The sequence below is a fragment of the Balaenoptera ricei genome, chromosome 5 (genome assembly GCF_028023285.1).
Source record: "Balaenoptera ricei isolate mBalRic1 chromosome 5, mBalRic1.hap2, whole genome shotgun sequence".
Taxonomy (NCBI): domain Eukaryota; kingdom Metazoa; phylum Chordata; class Mammalia; order Artiodactyla; family Balaenopteridae; genus Balaenoptera; species Balaenoptera ricei.
In genome coordinates, this window is record NC_082643.1 from 49,082,622 (window position 1) to 49,108,947 (window position 26,326).

Below are 26,326 nucleotides of genomic sequence, written 5' to 3' on the forward strand. Positions count from 1 at the left end.
TTGGACTGCTCGTGGTAAAAGCTGAAGCTGACCCACGAAAACAAAAACCCCATAAACTTCAGATGTCAAGGCCACATTCGCCAAGTAAACATTACTATTCCTAGTTTACATTTTGCCGTTTTCATTCTGTAACTGGCACGGCCAAACAAATGTATTTCTACCGTGAGAGGGGAGACTCAGAAAATAAACAGGACGGGATTATCGTAGAGCGTCACGGGCTCTTTTATTTACCCCTCGCTATGAAACTCACAGGCGTTACACGTTAAAAAAAAAAAAAATTAAACCACTGAAGGTGTCAGGAAACATTTTCTTCCTTCAGGTCACTTCCTTCACCTCACCTGGCGTCCCATTCGCCACTCAGACCAGTGCTGGGCTTCGCGGTCAGGCCGCCTCCGGCGAGCGGGCAGTAAACAGCGCCAAGCCCAGGCACGAACACCGGGGGAGGCGGGATCACCAGTGACTTCCCGCCACCCCCCATGGCTTTGCGGTTGTGGCTTTTTGATAACCTACCAGCCTCTCCGGCTCTGCTCGTCACTCAAGCCAAGAAAAGCGAGTAAGGAAACAGCAAGGGTAAAGGAGAAAATGGGTAAGAGAGCTGGCAGCCGCGCGCGCACGCGCACCACAACCCAACGCGGCGCCCCGGGGGTGGGGCCAAGGCGCGGCGCTGGAGCTCCGCCTCCTTCCCCTCACCCCACCCCTCCGCGCCTGGGAGTGACTGACTCTCGCCAGCCCCTCCACGTCAATCAACCCTCCTCCTTCTCGCACTCTCTGCACCTTGTTATTAATCTCAATACCGATAGCGCGCGGACGCCTCTCCCCCGGCCCTCGGGGGTGTGAACGTGTGTGAGCGAGAGCGGAGGCACCGAAAGCTGGAGTCTCTGTGCAGCAGCTTCGGCTCCAACAGCAGCAGGCGCAGCAACAACCCCCGCAGCGGCGGCAGCCCCGGCGCCAGGAGGCCAAGGCCAAGGCCAGGCTCTGTGCGGCTCTCCGAGTAATAGCCGCGGCTCCGGCGGCTGCGGGGGCGCAGCTTCCTCCAGCAGAGCCCTTCGCGTCGGCGGCCGCGGCCGCGGGGCCTCTCCTGCGCGCCCAGGGTCACCGTCCCCGAAGCCCGGCGGCGCGGCCCCCTCCCAGCCCCCCATCCGTCTCCTCGCTCCCCTCAGCCGCCCTCCTCGCCGCCGCGTCTGCCGTTCCTCAGGCGGCCCGGCCCGGCCCGCCCGCCCCGCGTCCCCTCCGGCCGGTGCCTCTTCCCCCGGCGGGCTGCCTGCATGTCTTTGCTGCCCTCAGCCCCGCCGCCACCGCCGCCGCCGCCTCCCCCGCCGCCGCAGCACCAGCACCAGCAGCAGCCGCCCCGCCGCCGCCGCCGCCGTCGCCGCCCGGACCCCGGCGCGCTGAATGCAGGTGAGGAGGGGACGCAGGCCCTCGGCGACCCCAGGCCCGGGCGCCCTGCGCGCCCGCCCGCCCACCCGCGAGCCGGGATCCGGGCCCTGCCCGCCGCCGCCGCGGCCGCGGATTCCCTTCAGGGCGGGCGGCAGCGAGGCCCGCCAGTGGGTGTTTGTGTTTGCGTCTGCGGCCGCGGCTCCGGAGGGGAAGCATCTGTGGGGGCCTGGTGCGCGCGCGCGCGCGCGCGTGTTTGTGTGTGTGTTTCCCCTGCCGCGGGGAAATGGCTGCTGTTGCTCCTTCTGGGCCAGAGGAAGAGAATGAGGTAGAGTGTTTTTGTGCCTCCGAGTAGGATCGAGAGTGTTGGGAAGAGGAGCGCGTCCCCGGGGAAATGAGGTGGGAGAGGGACAGATGTGCCTGGGGGTGTGCGAGTTGTGACTTCGGCGGGCGGGGAGGCGGCCTGAGGACCCACAGCGAGTGGGTGTGTGTCGGGTGCGGGGATGACCCGCGTCTCTGTCGGAAGCGGCGAAGGTTCCGGGGTGTGCGTGCGTGCGTGTGTGTGTGTGTGTGTGTGTGTGTTTGGGAGGGGGGTGGTCCGCGCCCAGGGCCCGGGACTCTGGGGGCGGGTTCCGTGTGTTCGGGACCCCCGAGTGGCGTGTCCCTCCCCCTTTGTGGCCGAGGCTCCGGAGCCTCGCAGGTGAGAGCTGCTCCGCGGGGGCCGGGGAGGGTGCGTGTGTGTTCGGCACACACACAGCAGCGGGGTCCGGGAGCTGTGGGTCGGGGCCGCGCCGCCGTTCCCGGGGCCGCGGCAGGAAGCGCGCCGGCCTGCAGCGCGGCCTAAGCGCCTCGGCGTACGCCCGCCCGCCGGCCTGCCTCCCGCCAGCCTCCCCGGACGCCTCCCGGGGCGCCGGGCCCGCGCGGGCCCCGGGCGCTGCCGAGGGCCTGGGCAGGTGAGGGTCGGAGGCGGGACGCACCGATCGCCGTCGCCTTGGCCGCCCCCGCGTCTCCTGAGGAGAGGCGAAGGCATATTTTGGCGTTCCGACCGCAAGCTCTCCCCCCTGGCCGGCGGTGGGACCCGAGGGAAAGTGAATCAAAGCAGTAAATCTCGAGAAGACGCGGTGTCGAGATCCCTTCTTTTCATCCTTTCCTTAAGGCTGTGTGGAGGGACTGAGTACATATTTTCAGCTCTTTTTTCGTTGCAAATACTTTTTCGTTGATGATACTTACGCATTTTTTTTTTTTTAAGATAAAATTTTTCTCGGAAGGGCGGGGGAAGAAATGGAAGCTGGCTTCCCTGCCCTATGGTGTTGGTAGGATTGGATGGATTTCGTGCATTTGAAATTGTTTTATCCTGCCTCCTAGGGGGAAAGGGGTGTACACGCCTAGCTGAGGAGGTCTGTGAGGAAGAGGAAGTTACTGGAGCTGTCATCCTCCTTAGCACAGCCGACTCTTCAGCTTAGGCTGTTTAGATGCATTGTGTTCAGGGAGTTTAGCTGAGCCGTTTGTACACATGGGAAGCACAGTACTACATTTTAGGAGGTACTACGTTATTGCCTCTAGTTATCTTAGTTATCAGTCAAGATAGTCATGTACAAACAAGTTTTCCCTAACAGTATCCAAAACCTAGATCAAGCAGCCTGTATGGTCCACTCCAAGTGTGTGCTCTTCGAAGGCTATTTTGAGAGTAGTTAAGCAGAACGCAACTGTAGAGGTAAATCTGCTGTCAGTAGGCATACAGTGCATTTCAGAACCAAATATAAATGGTATTTGTATGATTATTTGCTCTTCACTTTATCTACTCCACCCTCTATTTGCATCTAGTTAGCTCATCTAGCTAAAACCCTATGGATGAAGTCGTCATACAGATTCCATCCTTGCAGGCCATGCTCTGTGTAATGGTCAGAGGTTGCTCCTTTCTGAACCTGGTCTCACAAAGAAATGTTTCCTGCTGTTCACTGGGAAGTGAGCAGAAGAGCAGGAGGGGTGGAGAGCTGTTTTCTATGAACACTACTGGAAAAACAACACATGTTGTTTAGTGGAAAAAGGACTTGTTTTAGGGACCTCAAAACTCTGGCTGTGCTACTTTTCTTAGCTGTTTTACCTTAGGCAAGGTACCTAATGTCTGTAAGTCTGTTTTCTCATAGGTAACAAAGAGATAAGACGTTTACAGTAAGGTTGTCCTGAGGATAAATTGAAAAAACATATGTTTGGCACATAGTAGCTGCTTAGTTAAATACTAGTTCTTCCTCTTGCAGCCCTGACTGTAGGCATTGAAAAACATGTATAAGTACAAATACTTACTGGATTACTGAGAGAAATATTGTGTCACCTTAAGTTAAAAATCAAGACAACAGAACATTTGAGTCCTTTGATATGCATAAAGTATATATAAACAATGTTAAATGTATTTTAGAAGTCTTTTTTCCTTGAACTGACTGTCATTAAAATAGCCTAGTGTACCAGTTTATAGAGACTATCTAGTCATACTTGATTTGTTTTCGTATTTTTGAATAGGCCATCTTTCAGTTTCATTACTGTTTTTGTGAGTTCTTGCTATGTAGCCCTGGAAAAAATTGTTTAAGCTATATATAGCACATATATGTTCCAATACAATCAAACATCAAAAAGGATCAAGGACCTAGAGTTTATTTATATAGATCCACAATCTATAAGTGCCACAGAATTGCTATGTAATTGTTTTAGTTCATGTTGACTGATTCTGGAGAAAACAAAACAAAAACTTTTGGAATATTTTCCTGAGTGGAAGCAAAAATCTTCTATCAACTTTCAGTAATTTTCCATTTTTATTATTCTGTGTGGAGTGGTAAGTGGGCTGTTCATTTAATTTTAATTGTATTGTGCTGGAAAAAATAATGGTATGGAGTTTAAAGACAACAGAAAGGTTAAATAAAGCATTTTTTCTTTTGCTTTTTCTCTTTTTTCCCTTTTTTTTTTTTTTTTTTGGTGACGGCAGGGTGAAGATGATGTGGGAGGAGTTTCATTGGTTTAAGTTTGTAATGTCTGTGTTTACTAAACCAGGTTTCCTTAGGCCTTATATCATTATTATTTATATCAGCAATGTTAAGCTTAAAAAAAAAAACCTAGTAAAGCACTAAAATTTCAACACATTTTTGAAGTATTTTTGTGAAGAATAGGAGGGAGAACTTTATTAGAATGCAAAATGTCATGGTTTTGTTAAAGTGTATGTGTTATGGGTGTATGTGCATTTACAGTGAACAGAATTATCTGCCATATGGTAATGTTGAAAGGAAGAATTCTTAACTTAAAAACTATGTGATAATTTTTAATACTTTAAAAACAATAAAATGGAAATGAATTTTGCCCTTAACTAGGTATTTGGTAATTTTCCTTAGACATTATGAATTATGGTATTTTAAAACACTTCGTAATTTTTTTTTAAATTGGGAGAATTGAGGAAGACATTTTTCTGTAATAATCATGAAAACAGGAGATACTGAAATAATATGTTAAGATATATGAACAGTGAAATTTATTACTAACAGTGGACTCCTCTTGCTATCATTTTAAAGTAATTACAGTAAAATCAAGGTGGAAAATTGTTTAGGTTTTAAAATTTAATGTTACTTAAGTGGCCTTTTAAACAATCTTTCCAAAATATCCCTTATAAATGTCTTTAATTAGGGGGAATTGAAATACTTAAGATTTATGCATGTTTTACTTTGGGTAATGCTAATTAGGGTAATAAATATACTCCAAAATTTCAGTGGCTTAGCACATGTAAGTTTGTATTTTGCTCACATAACAGTCCAGTGCAGGTGCTCCTTGTTAGCAGGCTTGTGGCTTACCTCCATGTGGTAATTGAGGAACCCAGACGCCTTACATCTTATGTCTCCACCATTCCCTGGAGCCTTGGAGCCCTGCCTGTTACCCACAGGTCATTTCTTAAGAACCCCCAAAGACAAACATCTGCCCACATTTCATTGGTGATAATTTGTCACAGAGCCTTATTTGAATGCAAGGGGGATGGGAATGTAGTCCCTGGGTGGTGGACAGCTTGGGGCATTTCATGATGTTATTTTAGGTGGTAGCATATATTTGTGAAATTATGTCCGAAAGGTAAATTATAATACTAAAAATTGCTTTCCATCTTCAAAGCGTAAAATTGTGTGAAGCGGTGGGGAGTAGTGGGAAGAGAAGGGAAGGAGTAAGAGCCACAGGAGGAGGAGAAGAAGGACTTTTCTTCCAAGGTGGGTTTGAATGACAGGTAAACGTCAGCAGCTATTTAAAGATACAGATTTTACAAAGACCAATACAATTGGATTTTATAACCTTTAGTGGGTCTCTCCTTTGCTATCCAGTTATTGATTGTTGTTGTGGTCTACTGGGTTCTGGCTGTTTGAGTTATTTCTCTTTGTACTTTGAAATCAGTTGACTTTGAATTTCAGTTTCTGAGGTATAGTTTCATGGGAAACGTATTGTTAAATTTTCTTTTTTCTGTTGGGATACAGCATTATTCTTATTATTATTTTAAAATATCATTTAGATGGACCTTACTGTGTTTTAGTGTTTTCTGTTGCTGTTTTTTGTAATTCTAAAGTCATTGTAATTAATATTTGTGAGGCTTAACCCAGAAAGAACAATAAAATCATCAAGTAAACAACAAAGGCTCAATTATTAACTCGTGTTCGTGTTTCATGATGAAAATACTACAACTTTCTTTGACCACCTGCACTAATACTGTACCATAATACATTAATTTTATTTCTGGACTTTAATTTTAATTGAATTGCAACTTACTCTTTTACTGCCTAGGATTATTGTAATGTGAAACCTCAGCTCTGGGTATACTTTTATTTGTCTTTATTCTGAACAGTTTGGTTAGGAATCTGGGGAGTTTTATATATGTCTGTATTCCCCAAAAGGAGATTTTTGAGTAGTCTGGCTAACTTCTCCATGTTAAGTATTTCTAATGTTTTGCATTTTGAAAATTAAAAACCCTATTTGAGAGCCTATTCTGTACCCATTATTATACTTCGTTCTAAAAGGAAAGACGTAGAAGAGACCCTTGTGAAGCTTATAGCTTATGAATAAGGAAAATAAAGCATATAATATAGTTATTTCAAAACAATAAATGAACTCACTACAATATAAACTGTTTACAGACATTCTGAGACGGAGTAACGTAAAGTGGAATGGTGGGTGGGCCAGGGACTACTCAAAGTTGAGAGATTTGTTTTGGTAACAGCTTTTTTGAGATATAATTCACTTATCATAGAAGTAGCCCATTTAAAAATATCTCAGTAGTGTTTAGTATATTCACATTTGTGCAGCCTTCACCAAAATTTATAGAACATTTTAGTCACCTGAAATATAAATCCTGTATTCTTTTGAGTTATCCCTCATTCTCCCATACCCCTAATTCTAGGCAGTCACTGATCTACTTGTATTTCCATATGAATTTTAGGATTAGCTTATCAATTTCTGCAAAGAAGCCAGCTAGAATTTTGATAGGAATTGTGTTAAGTCTGTAGATAATTTGGGGAGTGTCGCCATCTTGACAATATTAAATGAGTCTTCCTATTTATGAACGTGGGATCTTCCCATATATTTAGATTTTTAATTTCTTTTGACAGTGTTTTATAGTCTTCAAAGTTTTACACTTTTTTTGTTGCATTTACTCTTAAATATTTTATTCTTTTAGATGCTGTTGTAAATAGAACTGTTTTCTTAATTTCATTTTTGGGCTGCTCATTGCAAGTATGAAAAAATACAACTGACTTTCGTGTATTGATCTTGTATTCTGCAACCTTGCTGAACTTGTTTATTAGTTCTAATAGTTTTTTAAATGAATTCCATCTGGTTTTCTGTATAACAAGGATCATGTCACCTGTAAGTAAGTATAGTTTTTCTTCTTTTCCAATCTGGATGCATTTTATTTCATTTTCTTGCCTAATTGCCCTGGCTAAACATTGTTGAAAAGCAGTGTCAAGAGCAGATATTCTTGTCTTATTCCTGATCTTGGGGGGGAAAGCATTCAGTCTTCCACTATTAACTATGATATTAGCTAATGGGGTTTGCACAGATGCTGTTTATCAGGTTGAGGAAGTTCCCTTCTGTTCCTAGTTTGTTGAGTGTTTTTATCATGAAGGGGTGTTAAGGTTGAGTTTTGAGGGAAGTATGAAATATGAATTAGAAAAGTGAAGATGCTAAGTCCAATGATACGTGGCAGTTAATGATGCTTGTTTGGGAAAGAGGGGCTAGCTTCCCCCCCTCTCTTTTTCCCTCTCCCTTCTTTTCTCTCTTCCCTACCCCTTTCATGATCTCTGATTGTCTTCCCATTAATCCCTATACACATTTGGAGGGCCCTTAATCCTTTACTGAAGATTTTCTGAATAATTCGGGTTTTTTGATCAGTGGAGAATATTGTTTCTTTTGAAAAGCATTAATTAAAATCAGTGTGGAGAATTTTTTTTTCTTTTAGTTTGATAGCTAGGTTGGAGGGGGACACAGGAAGCAGAGAGAATCTAAATCATAAATGAAGTACTAAACATAGAGTTAAAAAGAAGGGAACAAACCTTTGTGATAAAAAGTGTATGGTTAATGAAGAATTCCATGTTTACTTTGAACCTGGCTGTCACCTGACCTTTTTCCCAAAACATTTCAGCATCAATGGTTTTACTTTTGTAAGTTTTCTGCATAGTTTTCTAAAAAGTTTAATAGATTTCTTAGGAAATTTTGCTCTGCAAGGTAAGGTTATGATGCACTTGATGTGGTGATTATCCTTCGTTTACTTTTTGAAATTTTAATTACACAATTGCATGCAGCTGCATTTTGATTAGGTAATTTTTAAAAAATTAATCATTTATTTATTTTTGGCAGAGTTGAGTCTTTGTTGCTGTGCGTGGGCTTTCTCTAGCTGCGGCGAATAGGGGCTATTCTTTGTGGCGGTGCGCGGGCTTCTCATTGCGGTGGCTTGTCTTGTTGGGGAGCACGGGCTCTAGGTGTGCGGGCTTCGGTAGTTGTGGCTCACGGGCTCTAGAGTGCAGGCTCAGTAGTTGTGGCGCACAGGCTTAGTTGCTCCGCGGCATGTGGGATCTTCCCGGACCAGGGCTCGAACCCGTGTCCCCTGCATTGGCAGGCGGATTCTTAACCACTGCGCCACCAGGGAAGCCCCGTGATTAGGTAATGTTAAAAATGTATTTCTGTGTTTCATGTTATGTCTCAGAAATCAAATAACTGGGTTTAGCCAAGAATCTTTCTCTTCACAAGGCAAAAATTGATAAGTAGTAACAGAATTTTTGTTTTGTATCCTATTTTGTAGCAGGATTATTACTTTTCATTAATTTTTTTTTCAGTCTACTTTAAAATCTCATTATAGGTAAAAATGTATTTCTAATTTTTTGAAGAAATAAGTAGTTCACTTTGCTGTGTGAGAGACTCATTCATGCTGAATAGACAGACGTCTGGTAATTGTGGTCTTTCATATTGTTTTCCTTTATTAACAATAGAAATTGGTGACACAAAATAGAAGTTACAATACTTTATCTTTCTTAATAGTCATCTTTTGCAGAGAGAACCTCTCTCTGTAATCTTATAGTTTAGAAACTTTATTTTTCTCTCCCCAAATTACTTAGATTCCCTAAATGAGTAAAATAGTTCAGTTATATAATACCAGTTACAAATACTGATAAGAGAATAGAACTAAATTTAGGATATACCAACCTTAATGTCTTTCTATACACAGACTTTGCTGGGATCTTTACATATATATCTATAGCTCTTTGATCATAATGTTTATATTTAAACAAAACCAAAAAACTGACAAGGTATGTTCTGCTATAGGTTCATATGTAGTGCAATCTGCTGCAAAATCTACATATAAATTCATGAAATAATATATTGTGAGTTATGTACAGAATGATAACCTTGAAATAATAAGAATTTGAATCACCGAAAGTATATCTAACCTATTAATAAATATTTATTAAGCTTCTACTGGCTATAAACTGTTAAATTCAGGGTTCTGGGGAATAAAAAGAAGTTCAGAATATAGTCTTTTATACCGGGAAGTGGAACTAATATTTATCAGACTACTGAGTACTAAGGACTGTGAAAGCCATCACCTTCCCTTTTAAATATGTAATCTAAATTAGTGTTCAGAAAAGTCCTGTGAATTAGACAGTATGATTCTCATTCTCTAGCTGGTTAAGAATGTGAGTCTTTGATCCTTCACTTTCTAGCTCTTGGGAAACTCATTTAACTTCTCCATGCTTCAGTTTCCTCATCTGTAATAGGGAGATAGTAATTAATAATCCTTATCCTACAGGGTTGTTGGGAGGGTTAAATGAAGTAGTGCTTGTAAAGTGCTTAGAACAGTATGTGGCACATCTGAAGTAAAAAAGCAAAACAAAACTAAAAAACTCAATATATGTTAGCTGTTACTGTTTCTTATTGTTAGGAGCCATACGAGTTAAATAACAAATCTTAAATATTGATAAAACTAATATTTAAAACAAGATTTGTTTGACTCCAGAATATTTACCCTTACACTACTTACACTTATAGGGGATTTAAGCCTGGATAAATAGCAAGCAAGTAAAGGCAGAATATGCTAAGTGACAAAGAACATTAAGTGCTGTACCATATAGCAGAGAACATATGGGGTTGTAGCCTACAGGGATAAAGAGAGGAGGTGGAAGTTGATCTCACCTTTATAGTTAGGAGGAGGAAAGGAAAAGTTAATGGATTACTGCAGCATTCTCCTTGCTTGTTTCCCAACATCCATTATTGCTGCTTTAACTTCTGTTTCTTTGTAGGCATTGTCACCAGAGAAATCCTTTTAAAATTCTTTCGATATTGCTTAAATTCCCTACTTAAAATCCTTAATAATGTTACTATTGTTTGGTTGCCTATTATGTGCTTAAAGGTAGGATTTGGTTAAGATTTTTATGTAAAGGGCCGTATAGTAAATGTTTTGGCTTTGTGGGTCATATAAGATCTCTGTTCTATATCGTTGTTGTTGTTGTTTGTTAAATAAACAATCCTTTAAAAATGTAAAACCATTCATTGCTGGCAAACCAAGCTATAGTTTGCTGACCCCTGTGCTAGGAGATTTACATGAATTAACTTCTTGTTAGAATCCTGGCAAAATTGATATTTTTAATTCCTATTTTATAGTTGAGGAAACTGAAGCTTAGAGAGGCAAATTTGATGAAAGTCACATAGCAAGTAAATGACACAAGAGATTGAATTCAGATTTAGGTCATGGGAATTCCTCAACTTGTATACTTTCCAGTGTATCCTGCTGCTGCTTATTGCTTTTAGAATAAAATGGAGCTTTCATAGCATTATATGTAAGGTCCATCATGTTATTGGCTTCTTGTACCTTTCCAGTTTTATCATTTATTACTGCTCCTCCTTCAAACATATTCTCTAGCCTAGCCAACTGAGTGACTTATATATAGCCTAGTTTGCACTTTATACATGCCTACAATACCTTATACTTTACGACCTCACTGACTTTCTTAATAACTCACCTTAGATGCTCCCTGCTCGAGGAAACCTTGCCTCACACTTCCAGTCTTTGCTTTATGCTTTTTCTCTGTGCTCTCCTAGCATCCTGTGCGTTCCCCTTTTATGACATTTACCAGACTGTATTGTGTTTACCTGGTTTATGTCTCTATTTTCTCGTTAGACTGAGATTTTTAAGGGCAGAGATATACTAAATGTTTAGTATATTTTAGGGGCTTAGTAACTTTATTAAATGAATGAATGAATCAAATGGCATTGCAGATGGTAGAAATTACATCAGCAAAAATGTAGTAGCAGAAAGGTATGAGTCCAAATCAATAGAATTAGAAATGAAAAAGGAGAAGTAACAACTGACGCTGCAGAAATACAAAGGATCATGAGAGATTACTACAGACAACTATATGCCAATAAAATGGACAACCTGGAAGAAATGGACAAATTCTTAGAAAAGCACAACCTTCCGAGACTGAACCAGGAAGAAATAGAAAATATAAACAGACCAATCACAAGCACTGAAATTGAGACTGTGATTAAAAATCTTCCAACAAACAAAAGGCCAGGACCAGATGGCCTCACAGGCAAATTCTATCAAACTTTTAGAGAAGAGCTAACACCTATCCTTCTCAAACTCTTCCAAAATATAGTAGAGGGAGGAACACTCCCCAACTCATTCTACGAGGCCACCATCACCCTGATACCAAAACCAGACAAAGATGTCACAAAGAAAACTACAGGCCAATATCACTGATGAACATAGATGCAAAAATCCTCAACAAAATACTAGCAAACAGAATCCAATAGCACATTAAAAGGATCATACACCATGATCAAGTGGGGTTTATCCCAGGAATGCAAGGATTCTTCAATATATGCAAATCAATCGTGATACACCATATTAACAAATTGACGGAGAAAAACCTTATGATGATCTCAGTAGACACAGAAAAAGCTTTTGACAAAATTCAACACCCATTTATGATAAAAAACCCTCCAGAAAGTAGGCATAGAGGGAACTTACCTCAACATAATAAAGGCCATATATGACAAACCCAAAGCCCACATGGTTCTCAGTGGTGAAAAACTGAAACCATTTTCTCTAAGATCAGGAACAAGATAAGGTTGTCCACTCTCACCACTATTATTCAACACAGTTTTGGAAGTTTCAGCCACAGCAATCAGAGAGGAAAAAGAAATAAAAGGAATTCAAATCGGAAAAGAAGAAATGAAGCTGTCACTGTTTGCAGATGACTTGGTACTATACATAGAGAATCCTAAAGATGCTATCAGAAAACTACTAGAGCTAATCAATGAATTTGTAAAGTTGCAGGATACAAAATTAAGGCACAGAAATCTCTTGCATTCCTATACACTAATGATGAAAAATCTGAAAGAGAAATTAAGGAAACACTCCCATTTACTGTTGCAACAAAAAGAATAAAATACCTACGAATAAACCTACCTAGAGAGACAAAAGACGTGTGTGTATGCAGAAAACTATAAGACACTGATGAAAGACATTAAAGGTGATATGAACAGATGGAGAGATATACCATGTTCTTGGATTGGAAGAATCAACATTGTGAAAATGACTCTACTACCCAAATCAATCTACAGATTCAGTGCAATCCCTGTCAAACTACCAATGGCATTTTTCACAGAACTAGAACAAAAAATTTCACAATTTATATGGAAACACAAAAGATCTTGAATACCCAAGGCAATCTTGAGAAAGAAAAACGGAGTTGGAGGAATCAGGCTCCTGGGCTTCAGACTGTACTACAAAACTACAGTAATCAAGACAGTATGGTACTGGCACAAAAACAGAAGTATAGATCAATGGAACAGAATAGAAAGCCCAGAGATAAACCCATGCACGTATGGTCACCTTATTTTTGATAAAGGAGGCAAGAATATACAATGGATTAAAGACAGCCTCTTCAATTAGTGGTGCTGGGAAAACTGGACAGCTACATGTAAAAGAATGAAATTTAGAACACTCCCTAATACCATATACAAGAATAAACTCAAAATGGATTAAAGACCTAAATGTAAGGCCAGATACTATAGAACTCTTAGAGGAAAACATAGGCAGAACACTCTATGACATAAATCACAGCAAGATCCTTTTTGACCCAGCTCCTAGAGAAATGGAAATACAAACAAAAATAAACGGGACCTAATGAAACTTAAAAACTTTTGCACAACAAAGGAAACCGCAAACAAGACGAAAAGACAACCCTCAGAATGGGAGAAAATATTTGCAACTGAAGCAACTGACAAAGGATTAATCTCTAAAATGTACAAGCGGCTCATGTATCTCAATATCAAAGAAACAAACAACCCAATCCAAAATGGGCAGAAAGGACAGGAATAAAGACGCAGATGTAGAGAATGGACTTGAGGACATGGGGTGAGGGAAGGGTAAGCTGGGACGAAGTGAGAGAGTGGCACGGACTTATATATACTACCAAATATAAGATAGATAGCTAGTGGGAAGCAGCCGCATAGCACAGGGAGATCAGCTGGGTGCTTTGTGACCACCTAGAGGGGTGGGATAGGGAGGGTGGGAGGGAGATGCAAGAGGGAGGAGATACCGGGATATATGTATATGTATAGCTGATTCACTTTGTTATAAAGCAGAAAGTAACACACCATTGTGAAGCAGTTGTACTCCAGTAAGGATGCTTAAAAAAAAAAAAATGGGCAGAAGACCTAAATAGACATTTCCCCAAAGAAGATATACCGATTGCCGCCAAACACATGAAAGGATGCTCAACATCACTAATCATTAGAGAAATGCAAATCAAAACTACAGTGAGGTATCACCTGACACCAATGAGAATGGCCATCATCAAAAATCTACAAACAAATGCTGGAGAGGGTGTGGAGAAAAGGGAACCCTCTGGCACCTTTGGTGGGAATGTAAATTGATACAGCCACTATAGGGAACAGTATGGAGGTTCCTTAAAAAACTAAAAATGGAACTACTATACGACCCAGCAATCCTACTACTGGGCATATACCCTGAGAAAACCGTAATTCAAAAAGAGTCATATACCACAATGTTCACTGCAGCTCTATTTACAGTAGCCAGGACATGGAAGCAACCTAAGTGTCCATTGACAGATGAATGGATAAAGAAGATGTGGCACATATATGCAATGGAATGTTACTCAGCCATAAAAAGAAATGAAATTGAGTTATTTGTAGTGAGGTGGATGGACCTAGAGTCTGCCATACTGAGTGAAGTAAGTCAGAAAGAGAAAAACACCGTATGCTAACACATATATGTGGAATCTGAAAAAAAAAAAAAAGCTTCTGATGAACGTAGGGGCAGGACGGGAATAAAGACACCGATGTAGAGAATGGACTTGACACGGGGAGGGGGAAGGGCAAGCTGGGACGAAGTGAGAGAGTGGCATGGACATGTATACACTAGCAAATGTAAAATAGATAGCTAGTGGGAAGCAGCTGCATAGCACAGGGAGATCAGCTCAGTGCTTTGTGACCACCTAGAGGGGTGGGATCGGAAGGATGGGAGGGAGACGTAAGAGGGAGGAGATACGGGGATATATGTATATGTATAGCTGATTCACTTTGTTATAAAGCAGAAACTAACACACCATTGTAAAGCAATTATACCCCAATAAAGATGTTTTAAAAAGAAAAATAAAAGGTATGAGTCCAGGTTCAAGGAGAAGAGGGACATTGAGTTAATATCTGGTTAACTTCCAGAGCTTCAGTGGGACCAAGTAGGTGATAGGGCAAATTGGAGCATGATTATAATGGAGGGGTTTGAATGAGGAATTTAAGTCTTATCCTAGGTTTAATTCTAGAGCACCACGTGTTTTTTTACATCTATAAATTGGGGTTCTCTTAGTAATACCTGAATTTTATGTCATAATATCGTTTAGATGATATTTTATAGGACATGGCTGTATAATTGTTTTGATTAATAGTTATTGCAGATATGGCTCTAGAATCAAGTAATTATCAATACTACTATTAAAGACTTTGGGAGCATTGAGTGATTTTTAGAGCCTGGTGGCAGTTTGGAAATAATTATTTAAGAAGATTAATCTGGTTGAGGTATGCAGAACCAGTTGCGGAGATCAGTGTGGGAGGAGGGAGGCTCTTTTTTAAAGAATTAAAATTAAAATATGAAGTGGTAAGTCAGGAGAGAGATGTGTCAATTGGGATAGAAAAGAAAGCTTTTAAGTGACATCAGTGGTTGAATATGAAGGAGGAAGTCAAAGATAACTGAAAAATCAGAAGGAGGATACAATTTGGGGAAGAAAATTATGAATTTTGTATTAGACAAATTGATTAAAATTGGAATTATTTCTATTTTTGCCTGTATTTAGGCCCTACTTACTTTATGCCTGCATACCCTCAGGATTGGTTTTCCCTTCCTCCCTCTAATGCATGGGTGTTATGTTTGGATATGGGTGGATGTTTGGTTGTATGGACTCTTTGGCAGTCTGGAGAAGACTGTGGAGCCTTTTTGGAATAATGATTTTTAGTGAATGAAATAAATAAGATTAAAAAGGAACGTGTTATGTTGAAATATATAAAAACAATTTGTGAAGATTAATATATATACCCTTTTATTAATGCACTTAAAGAACAAGATCTAGCAGTGAGTCTATAATAACTACCATAATTTTAAAGTAATATATATGTAGATAATATTTTGAGGTATCTGTAACAACCGTAATGTGATGTGAAATACAACTTGCTAGTGACAAAAACCACAGGTGCTGCTAATATTATTATGGTAGGTTGTCTAGGTCTAATTGAAAGAGGTACTAAATTTTAAACAGAGGTTAGTGAAACTAGGGATATAATTTTTTTCCTTTACAAATTTACAGATTCTTTGAGGTTTATGGACCTCAGGTTAATAATCTTTGCTGTATTGTCTCCTGGTTTCAGTCTACTATGTGTATTTTTCTCATATTATTCTCCTTTTCTTTGCAGATGGTAATATTTTTTCATGTCTGCTTTTGGAAATAATTATGTGCTCTTTGTGTACAAAAAAATGATGCTAAAGAGCATAATTTTCTGGTTATCCTATCTCATGGAGATCAAGACTGTTAGTAGTGTGTACTATATATATGGTACCATTATCTGTTTCTGGGCAAGATGAACTTATATAACCACATAAATATACATAAATAGAATCATACTATATGCACTGTTTTTTAAACTTGCTTTTTGATTTAACAACATATTATTGGCATTTTTTCTATCACTGGGTATGCTTCATGCTTTAAAAAATTTATGGCTTAAAAAAAATTGAGATGTATATCACATAACACAAAATTCGCCATTTGAAAGTGTACCCTTCAGTGGTTTTAGTGTTTTCACTGTGTTGTGAACCACCACTACTATCTAATTCCAGAACATTTCCATCAACCTCAAAGAAATCTCATACCTGTTAGCAGTTCCAGTTTGCCCATTCCTTCATCTGCTGGCAACTACCAATCTACTTTCTGTTTCTATGAATTTGCCTATTCTAGGCATTTAATATAAATGGAAACATACAGTGTGTGACCTTTTGTGTCTGGCTTCTTTCACTTAGCATGTTTTCGAGATTATGCCATGTTGAAGCAAGAAACACTACTTCATTTCTTTTTATGGCTGAATAATATGCCACTGTATGGATATACCATATTTTATCTGTTCATAGCTGATGAACATTTGGGTTGTTTCCACTTTATGGCTGTTATAAATAATTCTATGAATATTCATGAAAAGGTTTTTGTATGGACATAAGTTTTCACTTCTCCTGAGTATATACCTAGGAGTAGAATTACTGGATCATCTGATAGTTCTCTGTTTAACTTTTTGAGCAACTGACAGACTTTTCCACAGCAGCTGCATCATTTTACATTTGTTTATCATGCTTTTTAATGACTGCATTGTAGTCCATTTTATTGACGTGCTATATAATTCAGTCTGCTATTGATTGGCAAATAATTGATTTCCTTATTTTCTGCAATTATCAACACTAATGCAATGAAAAGACTCATATATACACCTTTGCACACTGTTTTAAAGGGTAAGTTTCTAGAAGTGGACTTGCTGGATTAAAATGATTACACATTCAAAATTTTGATATCTTGTCAGGTTGCCCTTTAGAAATGTTGTACAGAATTATACTCCTACCAGTTGTGCAGTGGATGTCTATTTCCCCACACACTTTCACATTATTAATCTTTGCCTTTTGATAACAAAGTCATATATTTTTAAATTTTTTCAATTATTTGATGATTAGGCATTATTTTTTTCACTTTTTTTGGTCATTGTATTTATTCTTTTGTGATTTGCCTTATCATGACCTTTAATCCCAATTTTCCCCTTGAGATGTTTACATTTATTCTTATCAATTTGTAAAAGCTGTTTGTATTTTAGAAACATTACCTCATTGTCTATTATAAATATTACAGAGACTTTTTGTTCCACTTTCCTCTTTATCTTTTGACTTTATGACTTTGCTCTTTGCCTTACAGACATTAAAATTTTTTTATATTGTTTATTCTGTCATTCTTTTTTTTGTATGGTCTTTACCTTGCTTTAAGCTTTTTCCACTCCAGAATTACAAGATGATTATTCTTCATTTTCTTCTAGAAATGTCTGAAATTAAACTTGTTATGGTTTAGTAGAAGCAGCTTGGATTTTGTAGTTGGATTTACCTATGTTTAAATTCTGGTCCGGTCACTTATTAGCTGTGAGGTGTTGGATGTTTCACAACTTCTCTGTACTTCAGCTTCCTCACTGGTAAAATAGCAATTAATAATAGTTTATATTTTTAGCGAAATTACATATATAATGCATGCAAATAGTCTAGCACAGTATCTGGACACAGACTGGGCATTCAATACATGTTTTCTTCTCTCCCCCATTTATAAACTCTATCTTCCTTCAGCCTACTTAAAATCTGATTCAGAAGATAAAGAGGGAAAGTTTCAAGAAAAGAGGGTGGCCCTCATTTTTTAAAACAAGAGAAGCCATACAGAATGAGTACTGACTTAAAAGGGGATTGAAAATCAATTTAGTAATTTGAAACCATGTATGTTTAATAGGAACATTTTTTATTAGAGTGGTAAGAGAGACAGCCATATTTTAATAGGATGAGGACTATGTAAAACCATGCAACATACCTGAAGGATGATATTCACATATGCAATGTGTATCCATCAATATTAATAATATCTTTGAGAAATAGTTGAAACTCTTCCTTTTTCTCTCATTGGTAGAATGTTGGTAAAAGGATAGGATTAGCAGTACTAATACACATATAGTATATGTTGTGTGTGTAAATTGTACACAAACTTAGGTCATTTTTACTATTACTAGTTTACAAATTACAGTACTTGTAGCACATTTCACGATTAATCATCAGCTTGGTCAAGAACTATTGCTCCATTCAAATTTTATTCTTAGTAGCTCTTTTATTGAATTTACACACATTTCTTCATTAAACTACAGTTATTTGTAAACACTTAAATATTCTTTGTGGAAAGCAACTTTAAATACATTTTAGAAAGAGATGGGAAATACATAAATGTTTACAATATAGTGATCATTGTTTACCTTTTCCTCATCTTTCCTAGACTATAAGGTGTTTAGGGCAAGGAACATAGTTCTAATAATTAAAAGTAATGGATTTTTGATAAATGTTTATAAAGCATTACATTTTCTTTTAGTCTTTTTGTAAAACAACCTCAAAATAAAGTTTTTAAAAATTGTTAATAAAACAATTCACTCTTCTCAAATGGAGAAATAATAGACATGGATTATGTGCAACTGGGTTTTAGAAAATGATATCAAATTTTATTCCTTGATTCTGTGATTCTGGGTAACTGCCTATTGTTCCTAGTGTGTTGTAAGTATGCTGTCCTCATTTTATCAGCCTCAAAACAAGAAGAAGGAAATTCTGTATTGGTTAGCTCAGGAGGAAGGTAATGAGTTTAAGTAAAGAAACAGGAAATTTGTTCCTCTGTGACCTTTGATGAGTTTGTGAATTTGGCATTTTGACTGCGGGGTTGAATTTCAGAAGAGTTTTATATTTAGTTTGCTTTGTTGCTTTTGCAGAATATCTACCTGCCAAGAAAAAATAGGAATCCAAGTTAAAGGCTCTGCTGCCTTTGTGGGAAATAATGGACAATACTCTTCCCTTTGCTGACAAAATCTGGGTATCTGTATTTTACAATGACTGGTTTTTGCTTTCACATAGAGCCAAAGTATCCTTTTCCTGGAACCAAGCGTGACTCAAAGCCTTTGTAAGTTCTCTTTTTCTTTATCTTTTTAAGCAACTATTTTAGGAACTGTTTTAAAGCTGACACCCCTTCCCTTCAAACCTTTTCCACTCAGCACGAAGCACCACCTTATTGGCAGTCATTTATATGAGTAGAGTGGGTACTCTCCTTAGGCATTTATTCATGTCAAAAAGTTAAGGATTAGCTCTGTTGTTTAATGCTATCTGTTTTGGATCAGCGTGAGTCTGCATTGGCCTTTCCTTTTAAATTATTTCATGATTAAGATGCTGGCACCTAGGAACCCTTTCCTGGATGGAGATTTTCTTTGTGCCTTATCGAGTTTTATCCCAGACAGAGTTTAGTTACTAAGGCTTTTCTGTTTTATTTCTCTCTTTTTAATGGAGACTTGTAGATTTAGATATGGTTTTTCCAAATTCTAAACCCTGGTTTCTCAGATAAGTAAAACTAGGTTTAACACCTCTTTATGTATATTTTGCTATGTATATCTAACATTGGAGCATTGTGCAGTTTGGTTCAGGTCAAAAAGTATGGGACAACTATTATGATTACTGTCAGACTTTAATGTTAGTCAATAAAACGTATTCAAGATTTAATTAAATTGTTTTCCCAAAGAAATAGAAAAGCTAAAATAATTAGAAGAGCTGTTCATTATGAAAAGTGTTCTTTAGTTAAATCCTTAGTTTTTGATACTGCTATCATGTTCAGTTTTCTAGTAATGGAAACCAAATGATATTTTTAAAAAAATAAATTATTTATTTGTGGCTGCGTTGGGTCTTCATTGCTGCGCAGGGGCTTTCTCTAGTTGCGGCGACCGGGGGCTACTCTCTGTTGCAGTGTGCGGGCTTCTCATTGTGGTGGCTTCTCTTGATGGGGAGCATGGGCTCTACGTGCATGGGCTTCACTAGTTGTGGCACGCGGGCTCAGTAGTTGTGGTGCACGGGCTTAGTTTGCTCCGTGGCATGTGAGATCTTCCCGGACCAGGGATCGAATCCGTGTCCACTGCATTGGCAGGCGGATTCTTAACCACTGTGCCACCAGGGAAGCCCCCCAAATGAGTTTTTGAATTAGTGTTTAAATTTTCTTGGTGCAATACAACATTCATAATTTATACACAGGTGATTTTTTTTGCTTATGTAAGCAGACTTAAGGCATTATATTTGTGAAATATTAGTGAATTATTTGATTTTACAGACTGCTAGAGAGGCAGAGCCTGAAATTAGAAGGTAGGAGAAAGAAAAGATGAAGTATTTTATTTTGTTATGAAGTGTTAGCATGTTACTTAAGTTTTTTTCACATTTAACACGTTGGACTGAGTCCAGTTTTTCTAGTGGATTTGTTATTTTGAGTCATAGGAACTCTCATACTCTTGACATGCTTACTTTTTTTTTTGGCTGTACCACACACGGCTTGCAGGATCTTAGTTCCCTGACCAGGGATTGAACCCATGCCCCCTGCAGTGGAAGCGGGGAGTCTTAACCACTGGACCACGGGAATTCCCTTGATATGCTTACTTTTAAAAGTGTGGCTTATCTAGATGATCTGTGATCCTCTTAAAACTGCCCTTGTAGCCTGTCTTAGTTTGGGTCTGAACATATTTACCCTTGACTTCCTTTACAGCAGCAAAGATCTTTTCATTTCCGGTAGGTTTGAAGCAGCAGACTTTGCTGTGGATTCTTGTTTACTCTTCTTTTAGATTGCACAGACAACTGATTTAGGAGAATACTTTTCTTTGGGTACTACTTATTATTGATTAGGAGATTTAGGAGAATGCTTGCAGTAAACTTTCTGATCTTAAATTGTAGACATCTTTGTGAATAGAGTACTCTTGCTTCTGTTTTTTCCCTTCCCACTTAACTTTAGTAGGTTAACTATGGTGGAGAAGAGGAATTCGAAGGAGAATTTCCAGCAGTCAGATATAGTGACCTTTGATGATTAGTATGTTAAGGAGAATGCTGGAGAATAGACTTTGCGTGTTTATCCTTGAACACGTGCCAGATGTATTGGTTAGTTCCCTCTTGACTTCATAATAGCATCTTGAGTACACAACAGGGTGGAAACCTCGTCATCCTGTGACATTTTTCTTGCTTACCCTGGATATCTTACAACTGCCCTTCAAAGAGGGATGTGAGGTATATTGGAGTTAGGCTGATAGAGAATTTAGAGGACAAGCGTACAAATTTTAAAAATCACAAACCATTTTTCTTGTTTATTTTGTCAGTGTCTGTGATTGAAGTAGGAAATGAAAGAGAGGAACTGCTAGTGTGAGAATTCATTAGACAAATAGGAACATTGTTTCCCTGTGTTATCTCAAACTTTATTGAATAGTAAGCTGCACTGTAATGGATGTTACATTTGATGTGCCTGTGTCAGAAAATTGAACTGTTTCTGAGTCAGTATGTACTCCATTCAGGTTACTTGGATTCAGCATGTTAGGGTTATGATTGTAATAGGATTTGGGTATTCCTGGGTCTCTAGCTATACTCTCATTTACCCATCTATCCAGCTAGTTGGAGTTGTACTTGTCTCCTTGGGATCCCTCCCTCCCTTCCTTTTTATTGGAGTATAGTTGATTTACAATGTTGTGTTAGTTTCAGGTGTACTGCAAAGTGATTTAGGTATACGTATACATATAGTCATTCTTTTTTAGATTCTTTTCTCACATAGGTTATCACAGAATATTGAGTAGAGCTCCCTGTGCTATACAGTGGGTCCTTCTTGGTTATCTTATACATAGTTATGTGTGTGTATTCAACCCAAGCTCCTGATTTCTACCCACCCCCCCACGTTTCCCCTTTGGTAACCATAAGTTTGTTCTCTATATTTGTAAGTCTGTTTCTGTTTTGTAAATAAGTTCATTTGTATCTTTATTTATTTTTTTAAAAAATTAATTAATTTATTTATTTTTGGCTGTGTTGGGTCTTCATTTCTGTGCGAGGGCTTTCTCTAGTTGCGGCGAGCGGGGGCCACTCTTCATCGCGGTGCGCGGGACTCTCACTGTCGCAGCCTCTCTTGTTGCAGAGCACAAGCTCCAGACGCGCAGGCTCAGTAGTTGTGGCTCACGGGCCTAGTTGCTCTGCGGCATGTGGGATCTTCCCAGACCAGGGCTCGAACCCGTGTCCCCTGCATCGGCAGGCAGATTCTCAACCAGTGTGCCACCAGGGAAACCCTGTATCTTTATTTTTAAATTAGATTTCAGATATGACTTACTTCAGTTAGTATGTTAATCTCTAGGTCCATCCATGTTGCTGCAAATGGCATTATATCATTCTTTTTTATGGCTGAGTAATAGTCCAACCATAAATCGTTAAATCGTTATCCATTGCTTTGTCCTTGGGGACATCTTCTTTATCCATTCCTCTGTCCTTGGGGTTTCTGAGGGGACTGTATATATGAAGAAAAATGAGAATTGAATTAGCAATTCATTAATATATAGGCCTTGTGCTGGGCTGGTTTAAAATTAAGACCTGTATGGACCTCCTACTCCTCATCTCTTCTGTTTCTAGATCAACTTTTTGAAAATCAATTTGCCTAAGAATCAGTTTTCTGAGATTAGAAAAATTAATTTCTTTCACTCAGCAAAATTATTTTGAAATTTATCTATGTTGCCATGTGTATCAATAGGTCGGTCTTTTTTTTCATATTTTGTAATGTTCTTTTATTTTAATTTTTATTCTTTTAACCTTTTTTTCAAAAAAAATTGAAGTATAGTTAATTTCCAGTGTTGTATATGCTTCAGGTGTACAGCAAAGTGATTTATATATATAAATTCTTTTCCATTATAGGTTATGACATGATACTGAATATAGTTCCCTGTGCTACATATATAGGGGGTCTTTGTTGTTATTTGTTTTATATATAGTGGTGTGTATATGTTGATCCCAAACTCCTAATTTATCTCCCTGCTCCCCTTTCTATCCCCTTTGTTTTCTGTTTGTGAGTCTATTTGTTTTGTAAATAAGTTCATTTGTATCATTTTTTTAGATTCCACATATAAGTGATATCATATGATACTTGTCTTTCTCTGTCTGACTTAACTTCACTTAATATGATAATTTCTAGGTCCATCCAGGTTGCTGCAAATGGCATTATTTCATTCTTTATTTTTTTTATTGGACTATAGTTGCTTTACAGCGTTGTGTTAGTTTCTGCTCTACAGCAAAGTGAATCAGTTATACGTAAACATATATCCACTCTTTTTCAGATTTCCTTCCCATTTATTTCATTTTTTCTTATGGCTGAGTAATATTCCATTGTATATATGTACCATATCTTCTTTTTTTAATTTTTGAATTTTATTTTATTTTTTTATACAGCAGGTTCTTATTAGTTATCCATTTTATACATATTAGTGTATACATGTCAATCCCAATCTCCCAATTCATCAAACCACCACCCCCGCCACTTCCCCCCTTGGTGTCCATACGTTTGTTCTCTACGTCTGTGTCTCTATTTCTGCCCTGCAAGCCGGTTCATCTGTACCATTTTTCTAGGTTCCACATATATGCGTTAATATACAATATTTGTTTTTCTCTTTCGGACTTGCTTCACTCTGGATGACAGTCTCTAGATCCATCCACGTCTCTACAAATGACCCAATTTCGTTCCTTTTTATGGCTGAGTAATATTCCATTGTATATCTGTGCCACATTTTCTTTATCCATTCGTCTGTTGATGAGCATTTATGTTGCTTCCATGACCTGACTATTGTATATAGTGCTGCAGTGAACATTGGGGTGCATGTGTCTTTTTGAATTATGGTTTTCTCTGGGTATATGCCCAGTAGTGGGTTTGCTGGGTCATATGGTAATTCTATTTTTACTTTTTTAAGGAACCTCCATGCTGTTCTCCATAGTGGCTGTATCAATTTACTCACCAACAGTGCAAGAGGGTTCCCTTTTCTCCACACCCTCTCCAGCATTTGTTGTTTGTAGATTTTCTGATGGTGCCCATTCTGACTGGTGTGAGGTGATACATCATTGTAGTTTTGATTTACATTTCTCTAATAATTAGTGATGTTGAGCATCCTTTCATGTGTTTGTTGGCAATCTGTATATCTTCTTTGGAGAAATGTCTGTTTAGGTCTTCTGTCCATTTTTGGATTGGGTTGTTTGTTTTTTTGATACTGAGCTGCATGAGCTGCTTGTAAATTTTAGAGATTAATCCTTTGTCAGTTGCTTCAGTTGCAAATATTTTCTCCCATTCTGAGGGTTGTCTTCTCGTCTTGTTTATGGTTTCCTTTGCTTTGTAAAAGCTTTTAAGTTTCATTAGGTCCCATTTGTTTATTTTTGTTTTTATTTCCATTTCTCTAGGAGGTGGGTCAAAAAGGATCTTGCTGTGGTTTATGTCATAGAGTGTTCTGCCTATGTTTTCCTCTAAGAGTTTTATAGTGTCTGGCCTGACATTTAGGTCTGTAATCCATTTTGAGCTTATTTTTGTGTATGGTGTTAGGGAGTGTTCTAATTTCATTGTTTTACATGTAGCTGTCCAGTTTTCCCAGCACCACTTATTGAAGAGATTGTCTTTTCTCTTTCTCCATTGTGTATTCTTGCCTTCTTTATAAAAGATAAGGTGACCATATGTGTGTGGGTTTATCTCTGGGCTTTCTGTCCTGTTCCATTGATCTATATTTCTGTTTTTGTGCCAGTACCATACTGTCTTGATTACTGTAACTTTGTAATATAGTCTAAAATCTGGAAGCCTGATTCCTCCAGCTCCGTTTTTTTTCCTCAAGACTGCTTTGGCTCTTCGGGGTCTTTGTGTCTCCATACAAATTTTAAGATTTTTTTTGTTCTAGTTCTGTAAAAAATGCCATTGGTAATTTGATAGGGATTGCATTGAATCTGTAGATTGTTTTGGGTAGTATAGTCATTTTCACAATATTGATTCTTCCAATCCAAGAATATGGTATATCTCTCCATCTGATTGTATCATCTTGAATTTCTTTCATCAGTGTCTTACAGTTTTCTGCATACAGGTCTTGTCTCTCTAGGTAGGTTTATTCTGAGGTATTTTATTCTTTTTGTTGCAATGGTAAATGGGAGTGTTTCCTTAATTTCTCTTTCAGATTTTTCATCATTAGTGTATAGGAATGCAAGGGATTTCTGTGCATGAATTTTGTATCCTGCTACTTTACAAATTCATTGATTAGCTTTAGTAGTTCTCTGGTGGCATGTTTAGGATTCTCTTTTTATAGTATCATGTCATCTGCAAGCAGTGACAGTTTTACTTCTTCTTTTCTGGCTTGTATTCCTTTTATTTCTTTTCTTCTCTGATTGCTGTGGCTAGGACTTCGAAAACTATGTTGACATCCTTATCTTGTTCCTGATCTTAGAGGAAATGCTTTCAGTTTTTCACCGTTCAGAACAATGTTTGCTGTGGGTTTGTCGTATATGGCTTTTATTATGTTGAGGTAGTTTCCCTCTATGCCCACTTGCTGGAGTTTTTATCATAAATGGGTGTTGAATTTTGTCAAAAACTTTTTCTGCATCTATTGGGATGCTCATATGGTTTTTATTCAGTTTGTTAAAGTGGTGTATCGCATTGATTTCCCTATATTGAAGAATCCTTACATCCCTGGGATAAATCCCACTTGATCATGGTGTATGATCCTTTTAATGTGTTGTTGGAGTCTGTTTGCTAGTATTTTGTTGAGGATTTTTGCATCAATATTCATCACTGATATTGGTCTGTAATTTTCTTTTTGTGTAGTATCTTTGGTTTTGGTATCAGGGTGATGGTGGCCTCATAGAATGAGTTTGGGAGTGTTCCTTCCTCTGCAATTTTTTGGAAGGGTTTGAGAAGGATAGGTGTTAGCTCTTCTCTAAATGTTTGGTAGAATTGACCTGTCAAGCCATCTGGTCCTGGACTTTTGTTTGTTGGAAGATTTTTAATCACAGTTTCAATTTCATTACTTGCGATTGCTTTGTTCATATTTTCTGTTTGTTCCTGGTTCAGTCTTGGAAGGTTATACCTTTTTAAGAATTTGTCCATTTCTTCTAGGTTGTCCATTTTACTGGCATAGAGTTGCTTTTAGTAGTCTCTTAGGATGCTTTGTATTTCTGCGGTGTCTGTTGTAACTTCTCCTTTTTCATTTCTTATTTTATTGATTTGAGTCCTCTCCCTCTTTTTCTGGATGAGTCTGGCTACTGGTTTAT

The 26,326-nt window shown here is 38.6% G+C and overlaps 1 protein-coding gene across 8 annotated transcripts in view; it reads left to right on the plus strand.

Annotated features, from left to right (window-relative positions):
- The first annotated feature begins 566 nt into the window (after positions 1–566).
- The window catches only part of CNOT6L (CCR4-NOT transcription complex subunit 6 like), a 363,313-nt gene continuing 337,553 nt past the window's right edge, over positions 567–26,326 (plus strand). For 5 of the 8 annotated variants that reach the window (XR_009503290.1, XR_009503291.1, XR_009503292.1 and 2 more), the window contains exon 1: positions 1,649–1,702. Coding sequence is in view for 3 of the 8 variants with exons in the window: in XM_059922803.1 (XP_059778786.1) it covers positions 1,698–1,702 (5 nt within the window). In the remaining 5 variants the exon portion in view is untranslated. Of the gene's footprint in view, positions 587–849; positions 1,399–1,648; positions 1,774–26,326 lie in introns of those variants that run through there. The other 3 variants (XM_059922801.1, XM_059922802.1, XM_059922799.1) reach the window with 3 other exon arrangements.